The sequence below is a fragment of the Nannobrachium achirus genome (assembly GCF_963921795.1).
Source record: "Nannobrachium achirus genome assembly, chromosome: 6".
Classification (NCBI taxonomy): Eukaryota; Metazoa; Chordata; class Actinopteri; order Myctophiformes; family Myctophidae; genus Nannobrachium; species Nannobrachium achirus.
In genome coordinates, this window is record NC_137815.1 from 18,233,622 (window position 1) to 18,258,694 (window position 25,073).

General features: G+C 44.2%; 1 protein-coding gene across 1 annotated transcript in view; it reads right to left on the reverse strand.

Annotated features, from left to right (window-relative positions):
• Positions 1-295: 295 nt before the first annotated feature.
• The window catches only part of ripor3 (RIPOR family member 3), a 91,643-nt gene continuing 66,865 nt past the window's right edge, over positions 296-25,073 (reverse strand). Inside the window, exons 15-24 of the mRNA XM_080727996.1 lie at positions 19,874-20,181; positions 18,655-18,794; positions 17,322-17,490; positions 16,106-16,235; positions 15,304-15,471; positions 14,980-15,144; positions 13,210-13,412; positions 1,226-1,309; positions 779-869; positions 296-418 (exon numbers count right to left, since the gene is read on the reverse strand). Of these exons, the coding sequence (XP_080584122.1) occupies positions 318-418; positions 779-869; positions 1,226-1,309; positions 13,210-13,412; positions 14,980-15,144; positions 15,304-15,471; positions 16,106-16,235; positions 17,322-17,490; positions 18,655-18,794; positions 19,874-20,181 (1,559 nt within the window). The 3' untranslated portion in view covers positions 296-317. The remainder of the gene's footprint in view (positions 419-778; positions 870-1,225; positions 1,310-13,209; positions 13,413-14,979; positions 15,145-15,303; positions 15,472-16,105; positions 16,236-17,321; positions 17,491-18,654; positions 18,795-19,873; positions 20,182-25,073) is intronic.

The window sequence follows — 25,073 nt, forward strand, 5'->3', positions numbered from 1 at the left end:
GACATACACGCTCATTTCAACTCATTACAAATATTGTAAATATCTTAATGGAGTATTTCACCCATTTTCAACCTATCTTTAATCAGTCCTCCTCACTAAAGCTCAAATATGGTACCATTTCTTTGTAGACCTACAGTAGGTGTAGACCTACTACAGGAGATGCCACCTTAAAGGGCAATGACAATGAAATGAATGAGTCATTCATCGACATGTTAGTCATCAAGTTTCAGGTGACACCATTTCATGAACTAGAGTTCAATAGAATAGTGGGTATGTTCTAATAGTGTGTAGGTTCTATAAACTAGTGTGAGTGCGTTCTATAGAATAGTGATCTCAGTTTGCTGGTTGCGATAAGCCTCCTCCTGCAGTTCAACGTACAACTGGTCCATTCTCTGGAACGCCTGGAAACCCTTTTTACCTACAGACAGACAGACAGACAGACAGACAGACAGACAGACAGACAGACAGACAGACAGACAGACAGACAGACAGACACACACACACACAGACACACAGACAAAGACAGACAGACAAACATATGACAGACCGATGGATAAGTGAATAAGTAGTTAAACTACAGTATGCTACTGACTGACTGGTTAAACGACTTAATCTCTACAGTAAATGAATGGATGAATGAATCAAGGAATGGATGAACGTACATATTATGAGTCCATGTGAGTGAGTGAGTGAGTGAGTGAGTGAGTGAGTGAGTGAGTGAGTGTGTGAGTGAATGAATGAATGAACAGAAGGACGGACGGACGGACGGATGTCTTACCAAAGGACAGAACAGTCTCTCTGGCTGCTCCTCTCAGATCCTCATCTGTAGAACGCCACAGCTCTGCTATGTGATCCACGCTGTCTGTAGCCTGTCACGCACGCACGCGCGCGCACACACACACACACACACACACACACACACACACACACACACACACACACACACACACACACACACACACACACACACACACACACACACACACACACACACACACACACACACACACAATTTCGATATTAGATACAATCACATTTTAGCCAATATATACCAATATATTTGTAAAACACAACTGTCTATTTGTGCAAGTTTGTGTGTGTGTGTGTGTGTGTGTGTGTGTGTGTGTGTGTGTGTGTGTGTGTGTGTGTGTGTGTGTGTGTGTGTGTGTGTGTGTGTGTGTGTGTGTGTGCGCGCGTGCATGCGTGTGTGCGTGTGTGTGTGTACCTTCAGACATTTAAGGGCCAGACAGGCAGCCTGTTGAAGCTGGACATCATTCTGTTTGAGACTCTCTGTGTAATACACTATAGCCTGGAGAGAGAGAGAGAGAGAGAGAGAGAGAGAGAGTTTTATTTAAATTTTCTAGATTTAAGTGATAATTTAACTCAGAGAATGTACAAATGGAAACCAAATGGAGCAATGATAGTGAATGTACAGTCATCATATTGTAGCAAATTAAATAGTGTAAACTACATTATTTGATTTGCTTGTTTCATATCATCTTCATTTATATTTTGTATTGTTTGTGTATCGAATAGCCAATCTACAAGCTCACAACACACATTGTCAAGTGACTGTATGTACGTTCACTATCATTGCTCCAGACGAGAACCGGAAGTGGGGCTGCAGCCCAGAGACAAACATGAAGAGTTGTATGCATATTGCATAGACCCTATTTGGTTCCCAGTTATCCATCATTATGCTGGTGGCCCCTGGAACCCCCTCAAGGACCCCTGGAGGTCCCTGGCCCCTAAGTCGAGGTCCAGGTAGGAGATAAAACCATCAGTACAGGTCCTGGTAGGAGATAAAACAATCAGTACTACAGGTCCTGCTAGGAGATAAAACCATCAGTACTACAGGTCCTGCTGGAGGGCCGAATTGTCATGTGAAGCTTGACCAATCCTCAAAGTATGGTCTCATTGGACATCTTTGAAGCGGTGAAAGCCGCTTCCAAGGAGTGGCTTTGTGTGTCCTGTTCATGTCCATATATGGTCATTTCAGTCCAGAATGAACAGGTTGTATCTGTCCGTAAATGTGTGTCCCATGTGTGTCCCCTCATGTCCATATATGGTCATTTCAGTCCAGAATGAACAGGTTTTATCTGTCCCATACGTCCAGAATATGTGTGTAGTGTCCGTCCCGGTCTGATGATTGGATGATTAAAAATGTCCAATGAGACCATACTTTGAGGATTGGTCAAGCTTCACATGACAATCCAGCCCTCCAGATAAAATCATTCATTCATTCAGAATTCAGAATTCTGAAGCTCTAGAACACATAGAATAAAAGTTCACCACTTCACTTCGAACCGAATGTATATACAGAGTTCATAGCTCTAGAACACATTGAATATATTAGGACTACTGTAGTAGTCCTAATATATTCAGTAGTCCTAATATAGTCAAGCTTCACATGACAATTTGGCTCTCCAGACAATTTTATACTCAGATTCACCGCTTCACTTCGAACCGAGGTTTGATTTTTGAAGCGGTGAAAACCGCTTCCTATGAGTGGCTTTGTGTGTATCACGCCCATATATGGTCATTTTAGTCCAGAATGAACAGGCTTTTTCAAAAACAGAATGTCCGTTTAATTACCATATATGGTGATCTCAGTCCAGAATGAACAGGGTTTTTCAAAAACACAATGTATGTCACCTCATGTCCATATGGTCACTCCAGGCCAGAATGAACAGGTTTTTCCTGTCCCGTACGTGCAAAATATATGTCCAGAATGAATAGGCTTTTTCAAAAAGCAAAATGTGTGTCCCATGTCCATATATGGTCATTTCAGTTCAGAATGAATAGGTTTTATCTGTCCTGTACGTCCAGAATATGTGTGCAGTGTCCCTCCCGGTCAGATGAATGGATACTTTGAGGATTGGTCAAGCTTCACATGATAATTTGGCCTTCAGGTTTTATCTGTCTTGTACATGCAATAGGTCTCACCTATTGCAGCAATGACAAATAGCCGCATAAGAGCAAAAGCAAAGGCACAATAAGAATATACAGATACTAACAGAATGGTAAAAAGGAGCATTAAGGCAGACAAGAGTAAATACATTGAAAATCTAGCAGAAGTTGAAAAATGTAGTAGGCCACAAAGATAACAGAAACTGAAATAATTATAGAGGGATGCAGTTGACAAACAACTAAAGGGCCATTTATAGTTACAGATGGATGATTTTGTGTACGTTTGGGGTTGGGGAGGAACTTACGGTAATTGCGTCGACATGCATAGTTCCGTCCGTTCTCTGTGTTATGTACGGTTCAATTACATACTGTATCCAATAGATGGCACCCAAATGCATCTTCCCAATGAGCAAACATGTTGATAGGCATCGGCGATTACATGCATTAAGTAAATAGCCTACAGCCGTGCTGTGCGTTCTTTCAATGGCATCGTACTCTATTTTCACTCCATAGATGATGTCCCTGCACGCCGTCGCCGTCGGAAAATGCCTATTATTAATATTATTATTTGGATAAAGTAGAACAACTTTTAAAACCAATCATAATCATTTAAAATGGTATCATGATCTGACACTGGCACTTTGCTGCTTCTGCGTTCTGCCTCCGCTGCTGCTGTGTGCACTGCAGTTGTACAAGTGGCAACAGGTCTGCGTCCTGAACGGCTTGTTCACTGTTCAGCGTTTGTGATTTATTTATTTTTTACTTCCTCCTACTACGAAATGGATACCAGAAAAAAAGACGAAACATTTCTCCCTCTACTGCCCCCACGGTTGACAAAAGTTTGCAACGGGTACTTCATGTGTACGTACGTTTTTATCGGTTTTAATCCGTTAGGTTGAGTGTTGTCCGTAACGTTACGGACAGAGACAATTACGTCCGGAGCTACGGAGAGACCGGATCAAAGTACTCTCCGTCTCTGTTCGTTATGTATCCCCGCGTTGTTTATGTACTACAATGCATGGTACTTAAGATACCAGCAAGCAGGACTTTTTATATATTTTTTAAAAACCTATTATACCGGCTGTCATACCGGCTCTCCAGACAATTCTATACTAAGATTCACCGCTTCACTTCGAACCGAGGTTTGATTTTTACTATGTTATTTAGCACATCCGATACTACCAGAATCCATTGAAAAACCTTTCGTATCAATTTCTTTGGGGTTAGGTCATATTTTCTCTTAGAATGACTCACCTAAAGTGTTTATCAGGGTCCCCAGTTCAAATAATATGAATATTTTGGGGGGTTGCAGCCTGAAAAGGTTGAGAACCACTGGTCTAGAACTGGGTTTTATATATTTGAACCTCGTTCCCTGCAAAAGTTGACCAATTCAGCACAGCTCAGAAGGTAATTGCACACATACAGTCATTTACAGTAAAAACAAAATAGGGTATGCATGTGTCATCATCATACCAGGAAGTTATGGCAAAAACGACTTTCTGGCCTTAACAGAAAGGTCCTATCTGATTGCATTAAACGACATAAAACAACGTTAAAATCACTTTGCCACTCACTTTGCCACTCGATTTGCCACTCAAGTTGCCATTCACTTTATTTATTTTTTAATTTTTTTTATCTATAATTTTTATCCCGCGATTTTGCAACCCATTTTTCACCCAGTGCCAATTGTCTATGTAATCCTGGGCTCTGCTCTCCCTCTGCCGCGCCTGGGGAGACAACGAACTGACCTCATGCTTCCTTCAATTAGACCCTCCAGAAAAACGCGGGCAAAAATCCTTGATTATGCGGGCTAAAATCCTTGATTTTGCGGGCAAAAATCCTTGATTATGCGGTGAATTATGCTGGGTTTTTGTGTGAATTTATGCGATGACAATGCGAAACTATGCGAAATATGCGGGAACTTGTGAAAGTTGCGATTAAATGCGAAATTATGCGAAATATGCGGGAACTTAAAAAACATATTTATAGCCTATGTACAGTATATATGTCATAGTATATTAGAGAAACAGCACATTCGAGACGCGGAGCACTTGTGGTGCGGCACGGGGCGGAGCAAGCGGTCGCCACAACAACGTACTCCAGGCGGTGCGCCGCTCTATTGTCCACGACACTGCGAGCGGCTACCGAAGCCCCCCTGTATCCACGAAGCCCAAACGAGTTACGAGGCCCCCCTGGGTCCACGAAGCCCCAAGCGGCGCGAAGGCCAGCGGACCTTGGTCCTGCTCTTCGCCCCCGAGCGCCGCAGGCGCGAGTGGCCGCGAAGAGCGGGCCAGGGCCGCGCGGCCGGCGGAGCGCCGCGCGAGTTACGAAGCCGTGGTGAATGCAATCGTTATATTTATGCCCAGGCCGTAAGGCCTGGGCAAGCGCACGTTAAACGCCCTGTCCAAGTGACTACAATGGAGCTAATGGCTAGGCTAGGCTAGGCTAGGCTAGGCTAGGCTAGGCTAGTAAATAAAGAGTAAACACTTCCGGTCTGCGGCGAGTTCAAAGCGTGACGTAACTCTCTTATATACACTCTGGTGAATGGCAGAGCAGTGGCTGACGTCGCCATCTGGTGGTGATTAGTGTGTGGTGAACGTCAAAACGAGTGCTCCTTGACAACTTTTACTGGTTTCTTGAACATACTGTAACATATATACATATTATAATAAAAATTGATAACTATTAATTAAACCACTTTAATATACAGTACACTGGCTATTTGGAAATAGACAATCTACAAGCTCACAACATCACTAAGTAGTCATCAAAGTAGTCAAAACACGAATTTAAGGGTCCTTGAGTGAATTGAGAGACTTTTTTGACTGCCTTTCATTATTTTCAAGGCAAAAAAGCAAACCTCTGTCAAATATCTGCAATTTAATTACCTTAATGGGCTACATCAAGGCAAAAATAATTACCCTATGGCCTATGCGATTGCTAAGGATACAGCTCACTGCTAAAGCAAAACTCTGGTTTATTTATGTGGTTTTGCTCTCTCTAAAGGGATTTAAGGGATTAAAATGTTATGCATTCAATTGCTGTTCCTATCCATCCATGGAATACTGCGTGCTACTTTTTTTGGAGAGGTGCTCGTTTGCTTTGAACGGCAACGACACAACGTTTCAAACGGAGTACAATGGAGACCTCAAAACAAGTAGGATAAACTTTAATTTGTCGTTTCTTGAAGTTTGAGGACCGAGGAAGAGTGTGTTATTCTAGCGTCACGTTGGCGAGGGCCAACGCTCATACCGTATAGCCTACATTATGCCTGCATCTCTCTCTCTGTCTGCCTGCAGTTCTCACGGTGCAGCGTGCACGCAATCGCACGGCACACACACACACACACACACACACACACACACACACACACACAGAGAGAGAGGAGCCACGTGTTTCTCAGCGCATCATTGTTTTGCTTCTGTTTTGTGTCTGAACGTGATTGAACGGTGAAGCATGACTATACTTTTATGCGAAAAAGTGCGGGGATTGTGAAATCAAGCGATGCCCGCATATCTAGGAGATACGGGGAGAACATGCAAACTCCACACAGAAAGGCCCTATCGCCGACCCCACCTAGGGTGTGGGCGCTGATGACGCAGAGGGAGAAACACGCCCCCAGCACCCACAGCATCCCCCGGCGGGAATCGAACCCAGGACCTTCTAGCTGTGAGGCGAAGCGCTAACCACTGCGCCACCGTGCCCCCCACCGTGCCATTCACTTTAGGCATTCACTCTATAACTATCCTGCGCTCTGTTGAGTTGCCAACTTGCGACTTGTGCACTCATGGCCATATGGCCTACTTGTGCGCCAGCAGAGCACGCCTTGTTATTTATATCAGGTCGCACTTGTTGATGGTGACGTTACCAAGAATGCTGGTCCCTCATTGGCTGTTGATGGTGACATCTACAGGAATGCTGGTCCCTGATTGGCGACACATTTTTGGACACTACTCCTACAGATTTTGCCCTAAAATCACGCAAATCGCTACACAGTATGTCTACACTCATGTCATCAACATGGATCTGTCCCATATAGTCTTACTGGTTGTTAGTTAGTTCGTCCGTAGCATGAGCTGCTGCAATACCGCTGGTGACCACTGGTAGGGCCTGTACACACACACACACACTCACACACATGCACTCACACAAGCAACCCTGAAATGAACTGCTACACACACAGCCACACACACTCGGCCACACACACACACACACACACACACACACACACACACCACCGGCGCCTAACTCTGTCCCCACTAGGGGGAGCACAAATCCAGGATTCTTTTTTTTTTTTTTTGGCGCCGCAAAGCGGCGCCGCGAAAAATCGGATATTTGCGGTTCTAAAGTCGGCCCTGCGGTCCGCGGGGCACCCAACAAGCCAACACACAACACAACACAACCACACTGACCACAAGTCCACAACCATGACCACAGATCTGCAACCAGCAGCTACCAATATTTACAAGCAAGCAAGCATCTCATCACACGCACGCACTCACTCACTCACTCACTCACTCACACACACACACACACACACACACACACACACACACACACACACACACACACACACACACACACACACACACACACACACACACACACGGAGGAGGAGAGAAGAGGCTCCACAGTGAACAGTTAGTTAAATAAAGCCATGTCTTACCTTGAGAAAATGACAAGAAAATATCCAATTTTATATTGAGGTGCCCAGAAGAAAGTTCCTTGGAGGCACACAACACAACGTGCCATGTCATCCAGCTTCTTTGAACAGCGTCAAAAAGTTTAGTTCACGTATGGTAAATGTAAAAGCTATCCACATGTCCTATGGATGTCTGTAGTTAACCCCAGGTAGCATATTCCACTGTGAAACAACTGTTTCATTCTGTTATTTAGATAAAGCCATGCATGCCATGTTTGTTGTTGTGCAGCGCTCTGTCAGCCGAGGTTCAGACACTGATTGGTTGAGAAACCAGTTGTTACCTTTTCCACTGTTTGTAGCAATAACTTGGCTCGTGTCATGTGGTAACTTATTCAAATAGTCCATACAACTTCTGTGTAGATAACGATGATTTATTACTTCCAGGGCCAGGCAGGAACATACAGCATAAACGTCATGTTTTCACTATTAATCCACTTGTATTAACTTAACTTCTCACTAATATATTCTCCCCAGCATCACACCGCACATTCACTTCCGCGCCGGTCTCAAAACACAGCGTCAACGTCATCCCGTACTGCTCCTAAGCCCGCCCCCTTAAAGGCACAGGCTTGGCATATAACACAGTAGACCCAGAGCGATATATAAGAGAGTGGCGTCACGCTTTGAACTCGCCGCAGACCGGAAGTGGCTTCGCATGGAGCCGTTCTCATTCCTAGCGAGCCTCTGCCCCGTCCGCCCCCATTCTAGCCGAGGCATTTAAAATCGCTGGAAGTAGACCAAATCACGTCTTTTTCACCATTGTAACGCATTCACGGGCCTCGCTAAGGTAGAAAACATTATTAAAAGAGTGAAAAAGACGTAATTTAGTCTACTTACCAGCGAGTGACAAAATGAATGGGGGCGGACGGGGCAGAGGCTCGCTAAGAATGAGAACAGGCTCCAGTAAGCTAGGCTAAGTTAGCTTCCCACCATAGAGTAAATAGGCTTTCCACGCTTACTATGGGAGTCGACGTAAGTGACGTAACTCTCTCTTCTACAACTCTGAGTAGACCTATACCTCCCTATACCCCCATTCGCTGTGATTGGTTTAGAACTTAGAAGCCATGCTATGGGTGCTTCAAAGGGTCAAACAAGGCGAATTTCTGACGTTCTTCTTCTTAATCACATTTTGTGATTATATGATCGTGAATAAATAAAAGCATGCAGGGAGGGGGAGCCGGGCTCCCCCGACTGGCAAATAGGGGGAGCCATTGCTCCACTTGGCTCTATTGAATAGGCGCCAGTGACACACACACACACACACACACACACACACACACACACACACGCGCGCGCGCCACCGTTCACTTCAAACTTTGGTTTGATTATTTTTTTTCTTTTTGAGCGGTGGTCACACCGTCTCCATAGCGTGGCCGTGTGTGTATCCGTGTGTGTCTGTCTGTCTGTCTGTCTGTAGCCTGAGGTGTATGTAGCCTCAGTACCTCTGGGTGACCAGAGAGGTGCTGTTGAGTCTAGCTTACCCTGAGCATCAACTGCAACCAGTTGGGGCCTGAGTGAGCAAGTATGGCTCACACTCTCTCTCTCTCTCACGCACACGCACACACCCCCCCCCCCCACACACACACACACACACACTCCAGCTGGGTGAGCAACGCACACACGCACGCGCACACACACACACCTCTGTGAGCAACACACACACACACACACACATGCACGCACGCACGCACACACACCCCCACCCCCACACGTGCAGGCACCACCGCTCACTTCAAACTTGGGTTTGATTTTTATGTTGAGCGTAAACTGACTCGACTCACCTCCATCTCCTGTCTCTGTGTTTTCTACACTGCCACACTATTACATTCATACAGTATTCTAGCTTATTAATATTTAACCCTACTTTGGGAATCTCATTATAGATTGTATAATCAGATTGGGGGGGGGGGGGGGGGGTTCAAAAGTAGGTAAATAATGGAAGATCTACAAGCTCTCAATCCATCGCTATGTGTCGTTGTTGCTTTTAGATCTGCCCCTTTTAAACACCTGTGCTCCTATTTTCCCTTGTGCTGTTGCTGGTTAGTCATGGTTAAAAGTTCCCATCTGATGTTGTGTGGGAGTCCTGACCACCTCAGACCGCACCGAATAAACACTACCTTGCATAATGTCTTCAGAGTAGGATTTAAATCTAAGATGCTCACATAATTTCTTCCTGTAAAGATGATGCGATGTCCCACCAATGTGCAACAGCACATACTAGCCCTCCTCATATTGGGGCCTTCTCCCATGGGCTCAACCTTCTTCCAGGAGAAGGTCTGTGGATTGAATTTCCACAGATCTTTGAGGTACTGGCTCGCTTTGTTGCCACCAAATAATATGTACAGCTCTCCATTGTAGGCAAAGGCTGAATGACTGCCGCTTCCCGCTGGACGAAGCCGTGCCGAAAGTGTGTCCAGCCAGCAGTCGGTCTCTGTGTCAAACACGCGGATGTTGCGCCACTGCAAGCCCCCGAATACAAACATCTTTGTCCCGATGATGGTGGCTGAGTGATCTAAAGAATGAATACGCAGCGGTGGAGTGCCTCTGGCGTAAATTAAAGACCAGACCATTGTCGTGGTGTCCAACTTGTAGATGTCATTGGTGGACGTCGTGAATCCGCCATGGACATACATGATCTTCCCCAAGACACAGGCTAAGTGGCGGGGCCTCTCCGCCGGAACAGTCCCAGAAGTCCTGGGCTTGAACCATCTGTGGGTGTCGACATGAAATGCATAAAGCACATTAAGATTTGAATGTAATGTTGGATTAATTCCTCCCCAGAGGTAGACGGTGTCTTCCACCAGCACAGCTGTGTATCCCGAGCGCATGAAAGGAACCTCAAGGTGATCTTCTCTTCCAGTGGTTACCGATGGTATCTTCTTCCAGAATAAAGACACAGCGTTGAAGACGTGAACCTCAATCTGATCTGTGTCCTTATAGTCCCTGTCTCCTCCAAAGGAGTACACTTGGTGTTCCACCCCTACAGAAACCTGATATCTACGTTCACTTATTTTATGTTGCAACGCCCAGCAAAACATTTCTACCAGAAGCAATACAGAATAAATTTGAGCCTTGCCTTCTTCTGCTGTTTAAAGTGCTAGTGAGCCTGCCACCAGTTATATTGTTCAGTGGCCCATACATCACGTAGAGTCTGACCAATCCACTAAGCCGATGGAATAGTCCAGCCAATCAATGAGGCCGATGCCTGTTGATCTCCCTAATCTATGTCGGTGTCTCCTCTTGTTGAAGACCGTAGCCCAATCAGGGACCAGCATCTCTGACAACGTCATCATTAACAGCCAATGAGGGATCAGCATTCCTGGCGATGCCACTGGTGATGTCAGCAGAGTTTGTTATATAAGAGCATTCCTGGTAATGTCTACATTAACAGTCAATGAGGCCAGCAGGGAACACCTCATGGTGTGCTCTGGTGGCACACGAGTAGTACTTGTGCACAAGACTCAAGTTGGCACCTCGACAGAGTGCAGTTCTAATTTATAGATACATACATACCCAGCTGATTTCAGTACTTGCACGCTCTGCTTGCGCAAGTAACTATGTCTATAGTGGCGTTTCCATAAACTTATTCGAATTAGGGAAGCGAATTATCAGAAATGCGCTTTAAGACAAAGAGAATTTAGCCCGTTTCCATTAAACTGGTGAAATGCGATTCTTGGGAGATCCTGCCTGGGTCCGTCTTACCGACCTGCTGTAAACACTTCCCGCGGGCTTGCACACAGTGCACAGAGCTGGGATGGGGCTGATTTTTTCAGACCGAGAGATGTGAGGCCACTGCTGTCACTCGCTGCACACGCATCCCGACCCAGAGCCAGTCGCGACGCACCGCCGCGGAGAAAGTGCGGCCGGCGGGAGCACAGAGCAAGCGACCCCGGCCGGGGCGCCCCAAGGGGCGCCCCCGAGCCGAGGCGGCAGTTTATTCGATTAAGCCTCAAAATCCTCCTCCTCCAAGCGGATAATCTTTTTTGCGGATAATGAAAGTTTATTCGCATTTTTAAGTGTTTCCATAAAAACATTTTGCGAATAAGCCGTTAATGCGCAAAAAGTAGCTTCATGGAAACACCACTTATGTCTTTGTCTGTGTCTGTGATGGTCTCTTCTGCGTGCAGATCAGCAACCTGCACGGCAGCAGAGTGCTGGACATCCAGTTCATTGACCTGGGCGTCCAGGCTTCAGTGGAGGTGTTTGAGCTCAGAGAGATCCCACCACAGTTCCTGCGAGATCTAATGGCCATCCCGCCACAGGTGAGTGTGTGTGTGTGTGTGTGTGTCTGTGTGAGTGTGCTTGTATATTACTTCTAATTTGAAAAAAATGGATGGCTTGAGAAGATTTTCCCTAGTCCTCCTTAGAGAAATGGGTGATTTATGGTGAAGAAAATGATTTGGGGAGTTAGGTTAGGGTTTGAGTGAGAGTTATGTCTGATTTATGCTTAGTTGAAGATCATTGAAAATAGCCACACATTTGTTTTGCTTTAAGCAATAGATTTTAGGATGTACATTTTTACTGTGTTTCGTATGTAGATGGGCTATTTTTGGGTTTGATGTTGATTTACTTACTTGTAATACAAATACCATCCGGATGGCAGGAGTTGAAAAGTACCACCCCAGAAGATTTCAAAGAAGGGGACGGGGCAGCCAGCCCAGGGACGCGTGTGTGTGTGAGCGCGGGTGCTAAGCTTCCAAGGTATAGCTGTGTGTGTCCCGTGCATGTCCAGTCCAGAATGAAGAATTGAGGATTGGTCAAGCTTCACATGACAATTTGGCTCTCCTGACAAAATCATTCATTCATTCAGAACACATCTAAAAATATAGAACTAAAGCACATAGAAAGTATAGATCTAGAACACAGAATGTATGTATAGATCTAGAACACAGATTTCATAGCTCTAGAACACATAGAATAAAAATTCACCGCTTCACTTCGAACCAAGGTTTTATTTTTAATCATCCAATCATCAGACCGGGACGGACGTTACACACATATTCTGGATGTACGATGTACTTTTTTTGTCCCTTGTATGGGTGTCGCCATCATTGTTTGAATGGTACCCCAGGAATCATAAGGAATGCTATTGGCTGCCAACGGTCACATGCAACCGCAGGGATACATGGGAGAATGTGGTGTTGAGCCTCCCGAAATACAGCACACGAAGAAGAACACAGCCAGCTGGTATCAGTTTAGTTGGCCACGCCCCCCGCAACTTTATCATCAATCTTAACATAAATGGGACCATATTTGCACAAAACGCATATCATGGTGATTGAAAGGCAACCATAAAGTATTTATGTCGATGTTTATTAAGGTTAGAAAATCAAAGAGGAAAATGAATGGGGTCCAGTGGAGAAAAAATCTTTTTGGTACCTCGCGGGGGGGAAAACAGCGCAACTAGCGGCCAATCATGGGATCTTTTTCTTCCGGGAAAGCTTCATGAATAATCCAGGCAACAACACCCCTGATCTGACATCACTGTGATGTCACATGTGATGTCACAGTGTCAGGCGTTATAGACAGAGAGATAAAACCAGCGGTACTAGAGGTCCTGGTAGGAGATAAAACCATCAGCTTTTGAGTGAACCCACCTTGTTCCTGAGGGATTTGCAGGCTGCAGCTCTGCTCAGGCAGCGGGCAGCAGCTTTGCACACTTTGTGGTTGGATTCAACCTGCAGCGCGGCCAGAGTCTGCAGGGTCCCGCCCAGTGGGAGGAGCTCTGCCATGCTCCGCCCCCGCAGCTTTGTTAAGGCCCGCCTCCTTTTGGGGCTCCTGAGGGCCGACTCGAGGTACACTGAAACACAAAGAACAGTTAGAGGTCAGAGTCTGAGCCTGTGTGAGTGTGACCACACACACAAGCATGCATACATGCGTGTGTGCGTGCGTGCGTGCGTGCGTGCGCAAATGCACGCACACCCACAATGCCTTGTTGTGGTGTGACCATATTGACAGACATGCTCCAGATGGATCTGAACATTGGAATGTTTGGAATGTTTTCATGTTGTGTATAACTATATGTGTTATATTATATGTGAATTATAAGTCGACTCAAACAAAGGGTCAAACTCGTTCTTCTGCTATACAACCAAAATGTGGAACGCCCTACCGAAGGCCATAAAGGATTCCCTAGCATCCTTTAAAATCGCCCTGAAAAACCACTTACAGGCGGCAGCCATTCGCAACTGGCAATAACAAACCTAGCCCAGCCTACCCTGACCCCTCTTTGTATTTACCTACTGTATATATATTTTTTGCACTGTTTATTTTATTTTAATTAACTTTTTTTACTATATCTACTGCAAAGTACTGTGTTCTAGCCGTCTGTCATTCAATGTTATATGAGATACTTCAATGGTTTCCTGTGTAAATAAGCCTAGTGCTTTCCTATGATCTCCTTTTAGTTGACCTTGTACCAGTGAACTGCACCGTCATGAAACTGTACCTTTTTCTATGCAAACTTCAAATAAAGTTTTCAAGCAATCAATCAATCAATACATGTTGTGTATAACTACTTTGTTGTATTATATGTGTATTATATTGTACAGGCTGCTGCTTGCAGATCTGCTGTTATCGCAGAATTTTCGCCACAGAATAGAGATTATGGTTCCATAAAATATATATTCACTATACTTTTTCTTGTCTCCGCCAGGTCAGACGGCCAAAGGCCAGAGACTAGGCTTGGGCGATGGGACGAATATATCGGCAGTTGGCGACTGAATGAGTTCAATCGCTGAATGTTTTTATGAGGCGATTTTCCCTGCAATTTCTCTTTTTTCCCCAAATGTAATACTCAGCCTTATTGAAGATCTAACTCGTCAAATATAGCCCAATTAACTAAGTAATGCAAATCAATTTAGGCCAGCAGTTACACTGTGATTGCGATTTAATTCTGGTGGGCTTTTACAAAGCGGTTACCAGACGTAAAAACTAAATTTTAACTGCAGCTCATAGTTTGTTTCCTTTAAACATACAGTATACATTATTCAAAAAATTAAAAAAATATATATGTTTTTTTTATTTGGGTTCTGGAGGCGGTAGGGTTGGGTTCAGTGAGGTGGAGAACCAGTTCTCTCAGTGTGAACTGAACTTGAACGTGTGCTGATCAGCCTTGAATTCACTTCCAGGCTGGTTGGATTCCTGAGCTGAGGGACCGGGCTGGGTGGGAGATTGTTCCAAATAGTATTCACTGAATGGTTAAACAAAATGCTGAAATGTGTTTTCCTCTGGCTCCGTCAGCCTGTGGGATCAGCAGCAACTGATGAATTTCCTGCTTATTGTAAGTCGCTCTTCCTTAGACAGACGTGTGATGTGCCCGCCCAGGGTGGTGTGGCGTGGTGTGGTGCGGGGTTGTGTAAACCTACCTTCCTTAGACAGACGGGTGATGTGCCCGCCCAGGTCCTGGATGCTCCACCTCTTCAGGTACACAGACAGCTGGAACACGGTGACCCGCTCTGGGCTGCACACTGGGCGAGGGCTGGGCACCAGACCACAGCACGACAGCACCCCCTGCAGGACCTGGCAGAACACTGCAGGGAGAGGAGACAAGGTGAGACTAGGGAAGAGGAGAGGAGAGGGTTTTGACTGAATGAATGAATCAACGGATGGAAGGACTGATGGATGAATTATTCTGGGCACATCGAGCCCTATCTTGAAGTAACAGATCGTGTTGTGTCGTTGTCACATACCTGTTTCTGATTGGCCGGGCTGCTTGGCCTTGACCTTGTGCGAGTAGCGTTTGCGTAGCGCCCTGGAGAAGCTGTCCACGTGACAACAGAAAGGGGAGGAGCCGTCGCCGCCCACACACTCGTCCCAGAACAGCAGCAAGTCCCTGCTTCTCTGTGACTGAGGAAGAACTGCGGGGGAAACACACACATACACACACGGACAGACACACACACAGACACACAGACAGACAGACAGACAGACAGATAGATACCATATCGATCAGGGGTCTTCAACAGGGGGTACGGGACCCCTAGGGGGTCCTCAGAGTTACCAGAGATGGGCAGTATTTGAAATACATGTGTTTGAATCTCTGATCTCTGAGAGTTACTATAAGGAGTCCTCCAAATCTTTGAGTGGTAGAAACCCTTTTCTTCTTTTTTATATTAACCACTTGAACCCTAGTGTACTTATTCGAGAGAACTTAGCCAAAAATAGCAGATCTACAAGCTCACATGCCTCGCAGTGCGAGGCGTTGTGACTTGTGGATCAGCTATTTTTGGCAAAGAGCTTTGGTGTAGAGGGGAAAATGAGGCGACTAATTACAGAGTGAAAGGTCAAGTTTATTGACGTTTCATGAGGTTAAATATTTGAAAACACAAATTTACATGAATCAAAAATACACTGATGATTGTGCTGTCAAACGATGAAATTACAGTCGGCCTGTATGGAATCTATGAAAAGTTTGTGGGCTTCATCTCTCTCTCAACTAAGGCGTCCTTGGTCTGAAAACATTGAAGACCCCTGGTATAGATAGATACTGACTGTCATTGGTAGAGATGTTGTCATTCTTCTCCAGCAGCAGACCGTTGATGTGTTCCAACACTGCAGCCTGGAGCGCCATCTCCTCTAGCAGCTCTCTGACAGAAAGACTGAAATCCACTGCACTCACTGCCTGCAACACACAACACAACACACCACAACACATTCATTTTTATCATCATATACCTTTGTTGCATCCGTAGGGAGCAGGTTTACTATGAGAACCGTCACAGCTTGACCGTATATATGTATGTGTAACGCCTGACACTGTGGTTCCCCTGACACATCACTGTGACATCACAGGTGACATTGCAGTGATGTCAGATACTCAGAGCAGGGTTCTCTATATCAGGGGTTCCCAAACGTCTTTGGCTCAGGGCACCCCTATAAATATTTCTTTCATCCAAGGCACTCCTACATTATTATATTCCTAATTTTCACTCCCAGCACCTTATATTTATAGCATATTTTAGCGATTATGTTGTGAGGAAAGCGAGATAATAGCCATTTTGTTTAGAACCGACTGAAAATAACTTTGTACTTCAAGTTTAAAATTATACTAAATATATTTTTAAATGTCCAAATACATTTCAAATATTATCAAATTATCTCACGGCACCCCTGGACTTCCGTCGCGGCACCCCAGGGTGCCCCGTCACCCACTTTGAAAACCCCTGCTCTATATGGGTATAAAAGGGATTATGTTAGGGATCTCCATATATGGGCATAAAATGGATTTGGTTAGGGATCTCCATATGTGGGCATAAAATGGATTTGGTTAGGGATCTCCATATATGGGCATAAAAGGGATTGTATCCCAGATGATGCCCCGTTAGGAGAACCACACTAACAGAATCCATATATGGCCAAGACAGATGGCCAAGACAGATGGTGCGACCTTAGGCGTCTTACTGGTATAATATATGGTATCGTTGTTGTCGGTGGAAACCATGTATGTCCAAAACCGTTAGTTTGGTATTTATTATTTTAAAAATTATTTAAAATAGTGAAAATAAGCACACAACGCCTCGCGGTCCGAGGCGTTGTGTGCTTGTAGATCTGCTATTTTCACTAGTTTTGTGCGTCAATCTTGTATGATGTACGTAGCTGGGCTTTTGAAACTTGGAGATACAAGGTTTATGGCCGACAGTGACGATATCATACATTATATGAATCTATCCCGGTGTTGGTAAGGCAGTGCGTTTCAGTGTGTTTGTACCTGGAGCAGGATGGCACAAATGTCCAGGTGAGTTTCCAGTGTCTGGTCAAGACTCCAGTTCCCAGAAGTCAGTGGGGCGATTGCCAGTTCCTCCTCCTCCAAAGCTGACTGGCTGTTGTGAGAGAGAAGACCCATGCTTCTCAGAGTGCTCTGCTGGAATGAACTGATTCTGTAGTGGAGAACACACCAGAGAGACAATGATTTAATACTTTATCAATAAGTCTGTTCAGATTACAGCTAGTACAGTGGAAAGTTATGCTAAAAGGATAACAAAAATCCACAGGGGCTTGTTTCCATTGTGTTCCATTGTACTCAATTCAGCACTAGATATAATTGCGACCAAAGGTTGCAGTTTATCGTGAGAAAGGGGTTGCATGTTGTGATTTCATGGGAACATCTCTAACAGAATCCCTTTATGTCCATACATGGAGATCCCTTATGTCATCAATATTAAGCCCATATCTAACTCTATGGGAATGCCATATCTGTGTGGCTGGTTCAGACAGTGATCTCCATGTATGGGCATATAAAGGGATGTACCATATACAGTACAAGGATCTCCATATGGGTACCAGGGGTCTCCATATTATGGGTAACAGGTCCGATATACATCACTGGCCAGATGGCCAAGTGTCGCCCTGAGGCGTCTTACTAGTACATACAATACAAAACCTATTGGAATAAAGCCCTATAGGCCAGTAGAATTATACAGTATATTTACAGAGAAAGGATGGGTGAGGGCGGGAGGCAGAGGATACTACTATCAAGGTGTTCAAGCATTTAAACTATGTTCACTTGTACAGACCCACACAATCACACAAACAAATGTTTGGATTTGTCACGGTTTGTAATTGAGTTGTGTCTGTGAAATCTGAGCTCCTTGTTGTCACCTCAACCTCAATTCTTTAATCATTCTTTTAAAAATGTTCACATTTGTAGAACTATAAATTAGCAGCTACCAGCTGCAACCCCCAAGGCCGCGACCCCCAATATAATCATATTTTAACTGTGGACCCCCCACCCTGACAAACACTAAGAGTTGAGGGATTACATTTTGTATAACACAGTTCTATTATGAAAATAGCAGATCTACATGCTATTTTCGCAATATCTGCCTCTAATATTTAACAATTTGTTTAATTTGTCATTTTAGAGTTATTAGTCCTTAAATTGTCACTTTAGAAATGTGCAGATGTTGGTGTGTTTACAGTTGAGTGAGAAAACAACGTTGCACATTAAGTTAATCATCTGGGGACTGTTAATCATCTGAGCTACAAACACATTCTCCATCCATCCATCCATCCATCCATCCATCCATCCCTCCTAGTCCTACCCTGTCTCCTTGAGTCTCAGGCTGCCCAGACAGGAAGTGTCATCGTCGGACAAGAAGTCAAAGCTGCCCAGGACTTCCTCCACCGCCAGAGTCTCCTCTGATGATGATGTGGAGGTCTTTTTTAACAGAGACAAGTCATTCTGCAGCGCACACACACACGCACACACACACACAAAGACATACAGGGATCAGAGAATGTCAGCGGAAGTCCAAATGTATGTTTCTTCTTGCTGCGTGTCTGTGTGTGTGTGTGTGTGTGTGTGTGCGTGTGTGTGTGCGTGCGTGCGTGCGTGCGTGCGTGCGTGCGTGCGTGCGTGCGTGTGTGTGCATACGCATCTATTTAAAGACATGTAGATATGTCTGAGTCTCTGTGTGGCTGTACTGTACTTCAGTATGGTTGCCAGGTAAAGTATTAGTACTGTACTTCAGTATGGTTGCCAGGTACAGTATTTGTACTGTACTGTACTGTACTGTACTTCAGTATGGTTGCCAGGTACAGTATTTGTACTGTACTGTAATTCAGTATGGTTGCCAGGTACAGTATGTGTACTGTACTGTATGTACTGTACTGTACTTCAGTATGGTTGCCAGGTACAGTATGTGTACTGTACTGTATGTACTGTACTGTACATTCAGTATGGTTGCCAGGTACAGAATTAGTACTGTACTTCAGTACGGTTGCCAGGTACAGTATGTGTGTACTGTACTTCAGTATGGTTGCAGGTACAGTATTTGTACTGTACTTCAGTACGGTTGCCAGGTACAGTATGTGTGTACTGTACTTCAGTATGGTTGCAGGTACAGTATTTGTACTGTACTTCAGTATGGTTGCCAGGTACAGTATGTGTGTACTGTACTTCAGTATGGTTGCAGGTACAGTATGTGTGTACTGTACTTCAGTATGGTTGCCAGGTACAGTATGTGTTCTATACCTTCAGTAGGTTGCAGGTACAGTATGTGTACTGTACCTTCAGTATGGTTGCCAGGTACAGTATGTGTACTGTACTTCAGTATGGTTGCCAGGTACAGTATGTGTACTGTACTTCAGTATGGTTGCCAGGTACAGTATGTGTACTGTACTTCAGTATGGTTGCCAGGTACAGTATGTGTACTGTACTTCAGTATGGTTGCCAGGTACAGTATGTGTTCTATACCTTCAGTAGGCTGCCAGGTACAGTACAGTATGGTTGCCAGGTGCAGTATGTGTTGTGTACTGTACCTTCAGTATGGTTGCCAGGTGCAGTATTTGGTTATCCAGCGTTCTCAGCTCCTTCTCAGAGCAGCTGTGGTTCTGCAGGCTGCTCTCCAGCTGGGCCACCAGGGTTCCCACACTGAAGGCCTGGGCCCTGCGCTGGGCCCAGCTCACCGCGGGACGGCCCAGGGACGGAGGTATGGATACAGGACCTGATGGAGGGGTGGGTGTAGCTACTGGTGGGGGTGAAGATGGAGCTAGCGGTGGGTGTAAGGGCAGGGAGGGGGATGGGGGTACGGACGGAGGCAGTGATGGGGTTATGGGAGGAGGAGGTACTGACGGGGTTAAGGGTGGGGAAGGGGATGGAGGTAGAGGCGGGGTTGGGGGTGGGGATGGGGTGGGGTCAGGGAAAGGGGTCAAGCCCATCCGGCCCCCTGGGGACCCCTGCGTTGCAACAGAACGGAACAGATCAGGTTAGGATTAACCACCAACAACGCTCTAGTCTTAGTAAAAGCGGCTGTCAGATAACTCACCAATAGATTGAAGCAATACTTAATTATAGAATGAGTATACAAGTGTGGATATAACATTTATCTTGGCGTTCAGGCTCTGCTCATTTTTTTCAGGGCCTGCCTAGGGCGCCATGAGGGCGGGGGGCGTCCACCAATAGCCTACAAATATAATAAAAATACACAAAATAAAATAATTTAAAAAAACGCTTTTGGGGTGCACAGGCACCAAGGCGCCTCTCCCAATTGAACAATTAAACAATAATAAATACACTTTGCACCCTGTTCTGTTCCTCATCCGCTGATCTTAAATGCACCTAAATGGGGGATACACGCGCACGTAGAGGCAACCCAAAAAGCCGTAACAGATTCTCAGCTGCGCTCGTAGGCTAGGCTTAATCATAAATTGTCTGATATTGTAAACCATTGTAATAAGCATCCGTACGCGCCCACATAGGGCAGGGTGAAACCTCTCCAGTATATCTGCCTGAACTAACCTCGCAGGCTACATATCATTTGAAACTGTGCTCAACGTTCAAATGTCTTTGTTTTCCTTTTGGAACTTTGTTTGTGCAGTGGTTAAAAGCAACATACAGACACAATACACAGATACGCTCTTTTCTGTCTGCACCGATTTCTCTTCGCCAAGAATATCAGATCTACGTCCCAATGTGAGGTGTTTTGAGCGTATTGTATATGGCAAATGTTCCTCCAGAATAGGAATGCTGGGGTTTATAGAAACTGGTTTAGTTTGTTTTGTGTTCTTGTATTTATGAGTTTTGTTTTCATGTGGGTTGTTAGCTTGTTCAAAAGTGAAGTTGCACACATCCAATTGGTTGCAGGTTACGAAGAGTAACAGTTTAAACCGTTTAAAAGAATCAGCTTTGCTCAGACAAATTAACACTTCATTAATTACACTACTTAACACAAAGCCTCATCAGTACAATGTTTCAGTGTGTTGACACTTTATATGTAGAAATGTTACATGTAATAATGAAACATTCAGGAAAAGTGCATACATTAATGCATTACTAATTAAAATCCATTAATATGATTGTGAAGTGGGCCATTCTTTATAATGAGTAGCCTACTTGTAAGGATTTTGTACTTTTGCTCAAGTCAAATGTTGAATAGAAACATCAGAGTACATCCACCACATATTGTACTGTCAGTGGTGGAAAAATAATTCACTTTTTTTTTTACTTAAGTAAAAATATCAATACTGCAATTTAGAAATACTCTGTTGCAAGTAAAAGTCTGGAATTCAAAAGCACTTTGTGTCGCATTGTGAGCTTGTAGATCGTCTATTTTCAAATGGGCGAAATTTATATAGGGCTGAAGTGGGTAATGTTGTCTTATAATAATAATCACAAACAAAGTAACTAGTAACTAAAGTTGTCCAATAATTTGTCTCTGAAGTGTAGTGGAGTAGAAGTAAAAGTAGGATATTGGAAACACTCCAGTAAAGTAAAAAAAACTATTCTCAAAACTTAAGTACAGTACTTGAGTAAATGTCCAATACCATATACTGTAGCTGAACTCACCTCGCTGGTCTGTCTGAGGCCGGGATCTGTTTCTGGATTCTGTCTGAGGATGTCTGGAGTGCTGCACCTGTCATGCAGTCATATTATCATTATCTCATTCATACATTCATCCTATCTTTTTATTCCTCCTGTCCTCCTGTCAACGTTTTTAATAGGGGTGTAACGATATAGTAACTGCATCGAAATATTGTTTTTAACTTAAAAAATGTAAGTATATCGAAATGAAGACAGCTAAAATCGAATCGAATCGTTAGAATTTGTATCGTATCGAATCGGCAGTGCAAATAATCGATTGTATCGATACTACCTACTTGTGCATTGTATTTAGCATTTTTAAGAAGACATTGTTTAAAGGAGGGGTTTAATTACTTTTCCTTTCCATATAGCTACACTGGTCTATCGATAAATGTGTGTAATCTCTGGGTTCATGTCAAGGTGCAGGTTTGTCAGTATACAAAGTACATGTATTTGGCAGATAATCACTGTGTTTTGTTATTTATATCCATAATTGATTGATTGATTGATTGAAGGCTTTATTAGAAGTTTGCATAGGAAAATGTACAGATTCATGACGGTACAGTTCACTGGTACAAGGTCTACTAAAAGGAGATCCATGAAAAGACTAAGCTTATTTCAACAGGAAACCATTTAAGTATCTCATATAACATTGAATGACAGACAAATAGAACACAGTACTATGCAGTAGATATAAAGAAAAGAAAAAGATAACAGTAAGTCTAAACAAACAGTAAGTATATACAAGGAAGGGGCAGGGGATATATAACATTGAATGACAGACAAATAGAACACAGTGCTATGCAGTAGATATAAAGAAAAGGAAAAGATAACAGTAAGTCTAAACAAACAGTAAGTATATACAAGGAAGGGGCAGGGGAGGGTAGGGTTGGGCTAGGTTTTTACCAGTTGCGAACGGCTGCTGCCTGTAAGTGGTTTTTCAGGGCAATTTTAAAGGATGCTAGTGATCCACACTCCTTTATGGCCTTCGGTAAGGCATTCCACATTTTTGTGGTATAGCAGAAGAACGAGTTTGACCCTTTCTTTGAGTTGACTCTGGGTTGAACGTGATCTGTGGCACTGCCTCTGGTGTTGTAATTATGGACATCCTTAACGTTTATAAAGTATTTTGACAGGTACTTGGGTATCATAGTGGTGTAGTGTATCTTGTACACCAGGCCCATTGCAAGTTGCTGTACTCTGTCATCTACTCTGAGCCACCCCACTTTTAACTGGTGAGTAGCAGTGAGGTGAGTCTGATAGGGAAGGTTAAGCAGGACCCTAATTAGTTTATTTTGGGCTGTTTGGAGTTTAGTTTTTAGGGCTTGTGGGGCGTCACGATACCATACGTGGACTCCGTAGTCAAAGAGGGGCTGGATTATTGCACCAGCTATGGTCTTCAGTGTGTTGAAGTTGACCATTGGGGCGATCCTCTGTAGGAAACGAGTTCGTTGGTTGATTTTTTTTATTACTTTAGAAGTCATCTTTTCGCTGGAAAGATTAGCTTCAAGGATACATCCTAAGTAAGAGATTTCGTTTTTTCGTGTTATGACCTTGTCACCCACTTTGATTGTGAAGTCATCTACCTTTTTGAGGTTATGATTTGATCCAAAGAGGATGGACTCGGTTTTTCCCAGGTGAATTGATAATTTGTTGTCGTTAAGCCATGTGCAGATCTTACTCAGTTCAGAGTTAAGTGTCTTATCAACCTGCAAGTGGTCCTTGCCCGAGACTAGGAGAGCCGAGTCATCCGCGAACAGGAACAGGTTACAGTCGCAAGCAGATGCCATGTCGTTCACGTATATTAGGAACAACAGAGGTCCCAGTATGCTACCTTGAGGAACACCACAGCTTACTGGGAGGGGGGGGGACAGGGTACCGTTAATCTCCACCACCTGTTCCCTCCCCACCAGGTAAGATTGCATCCAGCTCACTGCTGCGCTGTCAAGACCGATGGCTTTTAGTTTCTCAATCAGAATAGCATGATCCACGGTGTCAAATGCCTTCTGGAGGTCCATCATGACCATGCCGCTATATTTGCCCTGGTCCGCTTCGCGTTTGATTTGGTCAGTCAAATAGAGAAGGCATGTGTCAGTGGAATGGGATTTTCTGAATCCAGATTGGAACTCGTAAATCAGATTATTCTCATCGAGATATCTTGCAATCTGTTCGTAGACTATTTTCTCCATGACTTTGGATATGGAGCTAAGAATGGAAACAGGACGGTAGTTTCCAGGGTCTAGTTTGCTACCTTTTTTGTGCAGGGGGGTTACTTTTGCTAGTTTGAAGTCCTGGGGGACATGACCCTGTTCGATGGAAAGGTTAATTATGTGGGTAATGATTGGAGCAATGGTGGCGGCTGAATCTCTGAGAAATCTAGCTGGGATTTTATCAAGGCCAGTGGCCTTGTGTTGAGGTAGGGCGCTCAATTTTTTAAACACCTCATCAGTTGTCACTGTGGAAAGTTTAAAGCTGTCTTTTCTGACGCCCAGTTTTTTGTAGAATTTTTTAACAAATTTTACACCATACCGCCCAGATGGGGCGACCAGTCTTTCGACCAGTGAACGGGCTGTGGTGGTAAAGGTTTTGTTAAGATGGGTAGCCACTTCACCTTTGTCAGAAATGAGAGTGGCGTCCGTTTTGATGTTTATGATACATGTTTCCTTTAAAAACCTGCACTATTCACACCTTTCACACAGATTTAATTTCTTTGCTAAATAGTTACTATATCGATTTTAAATCATTGAATCGTATCGTATCGCCATGAATGAACCAATATCGTCCATGTATCGTATCGTCAACCATGTATCGTGATGTGTATCGAATCGCTATTAAAATCTATCGTTACACTCCTAGTTTTTAATGTCAACCCCTAGAATAATATGTATTTGACCACGGACCGCCATCTCTTTTTTTGCTTTAAAAGAATACGAATATATTCAAGATCGTGTTTTTTCAAAAACAGCAGATCTACAAGCTCACAGCGCGGCACTCTGTGCTGCGCAATGAGCTTGTATATCTGCTACTTCTGAATAGCCAAAGTATACAAAAATAATGGTTAAAGTGGTTACGTGACAAGCTAGATGCGTTCCCGGTTAAAATAAGTTACTCTATTGCAACTTGAACACATGAAGTGTGACATGCTCACCTCTTGTTCTG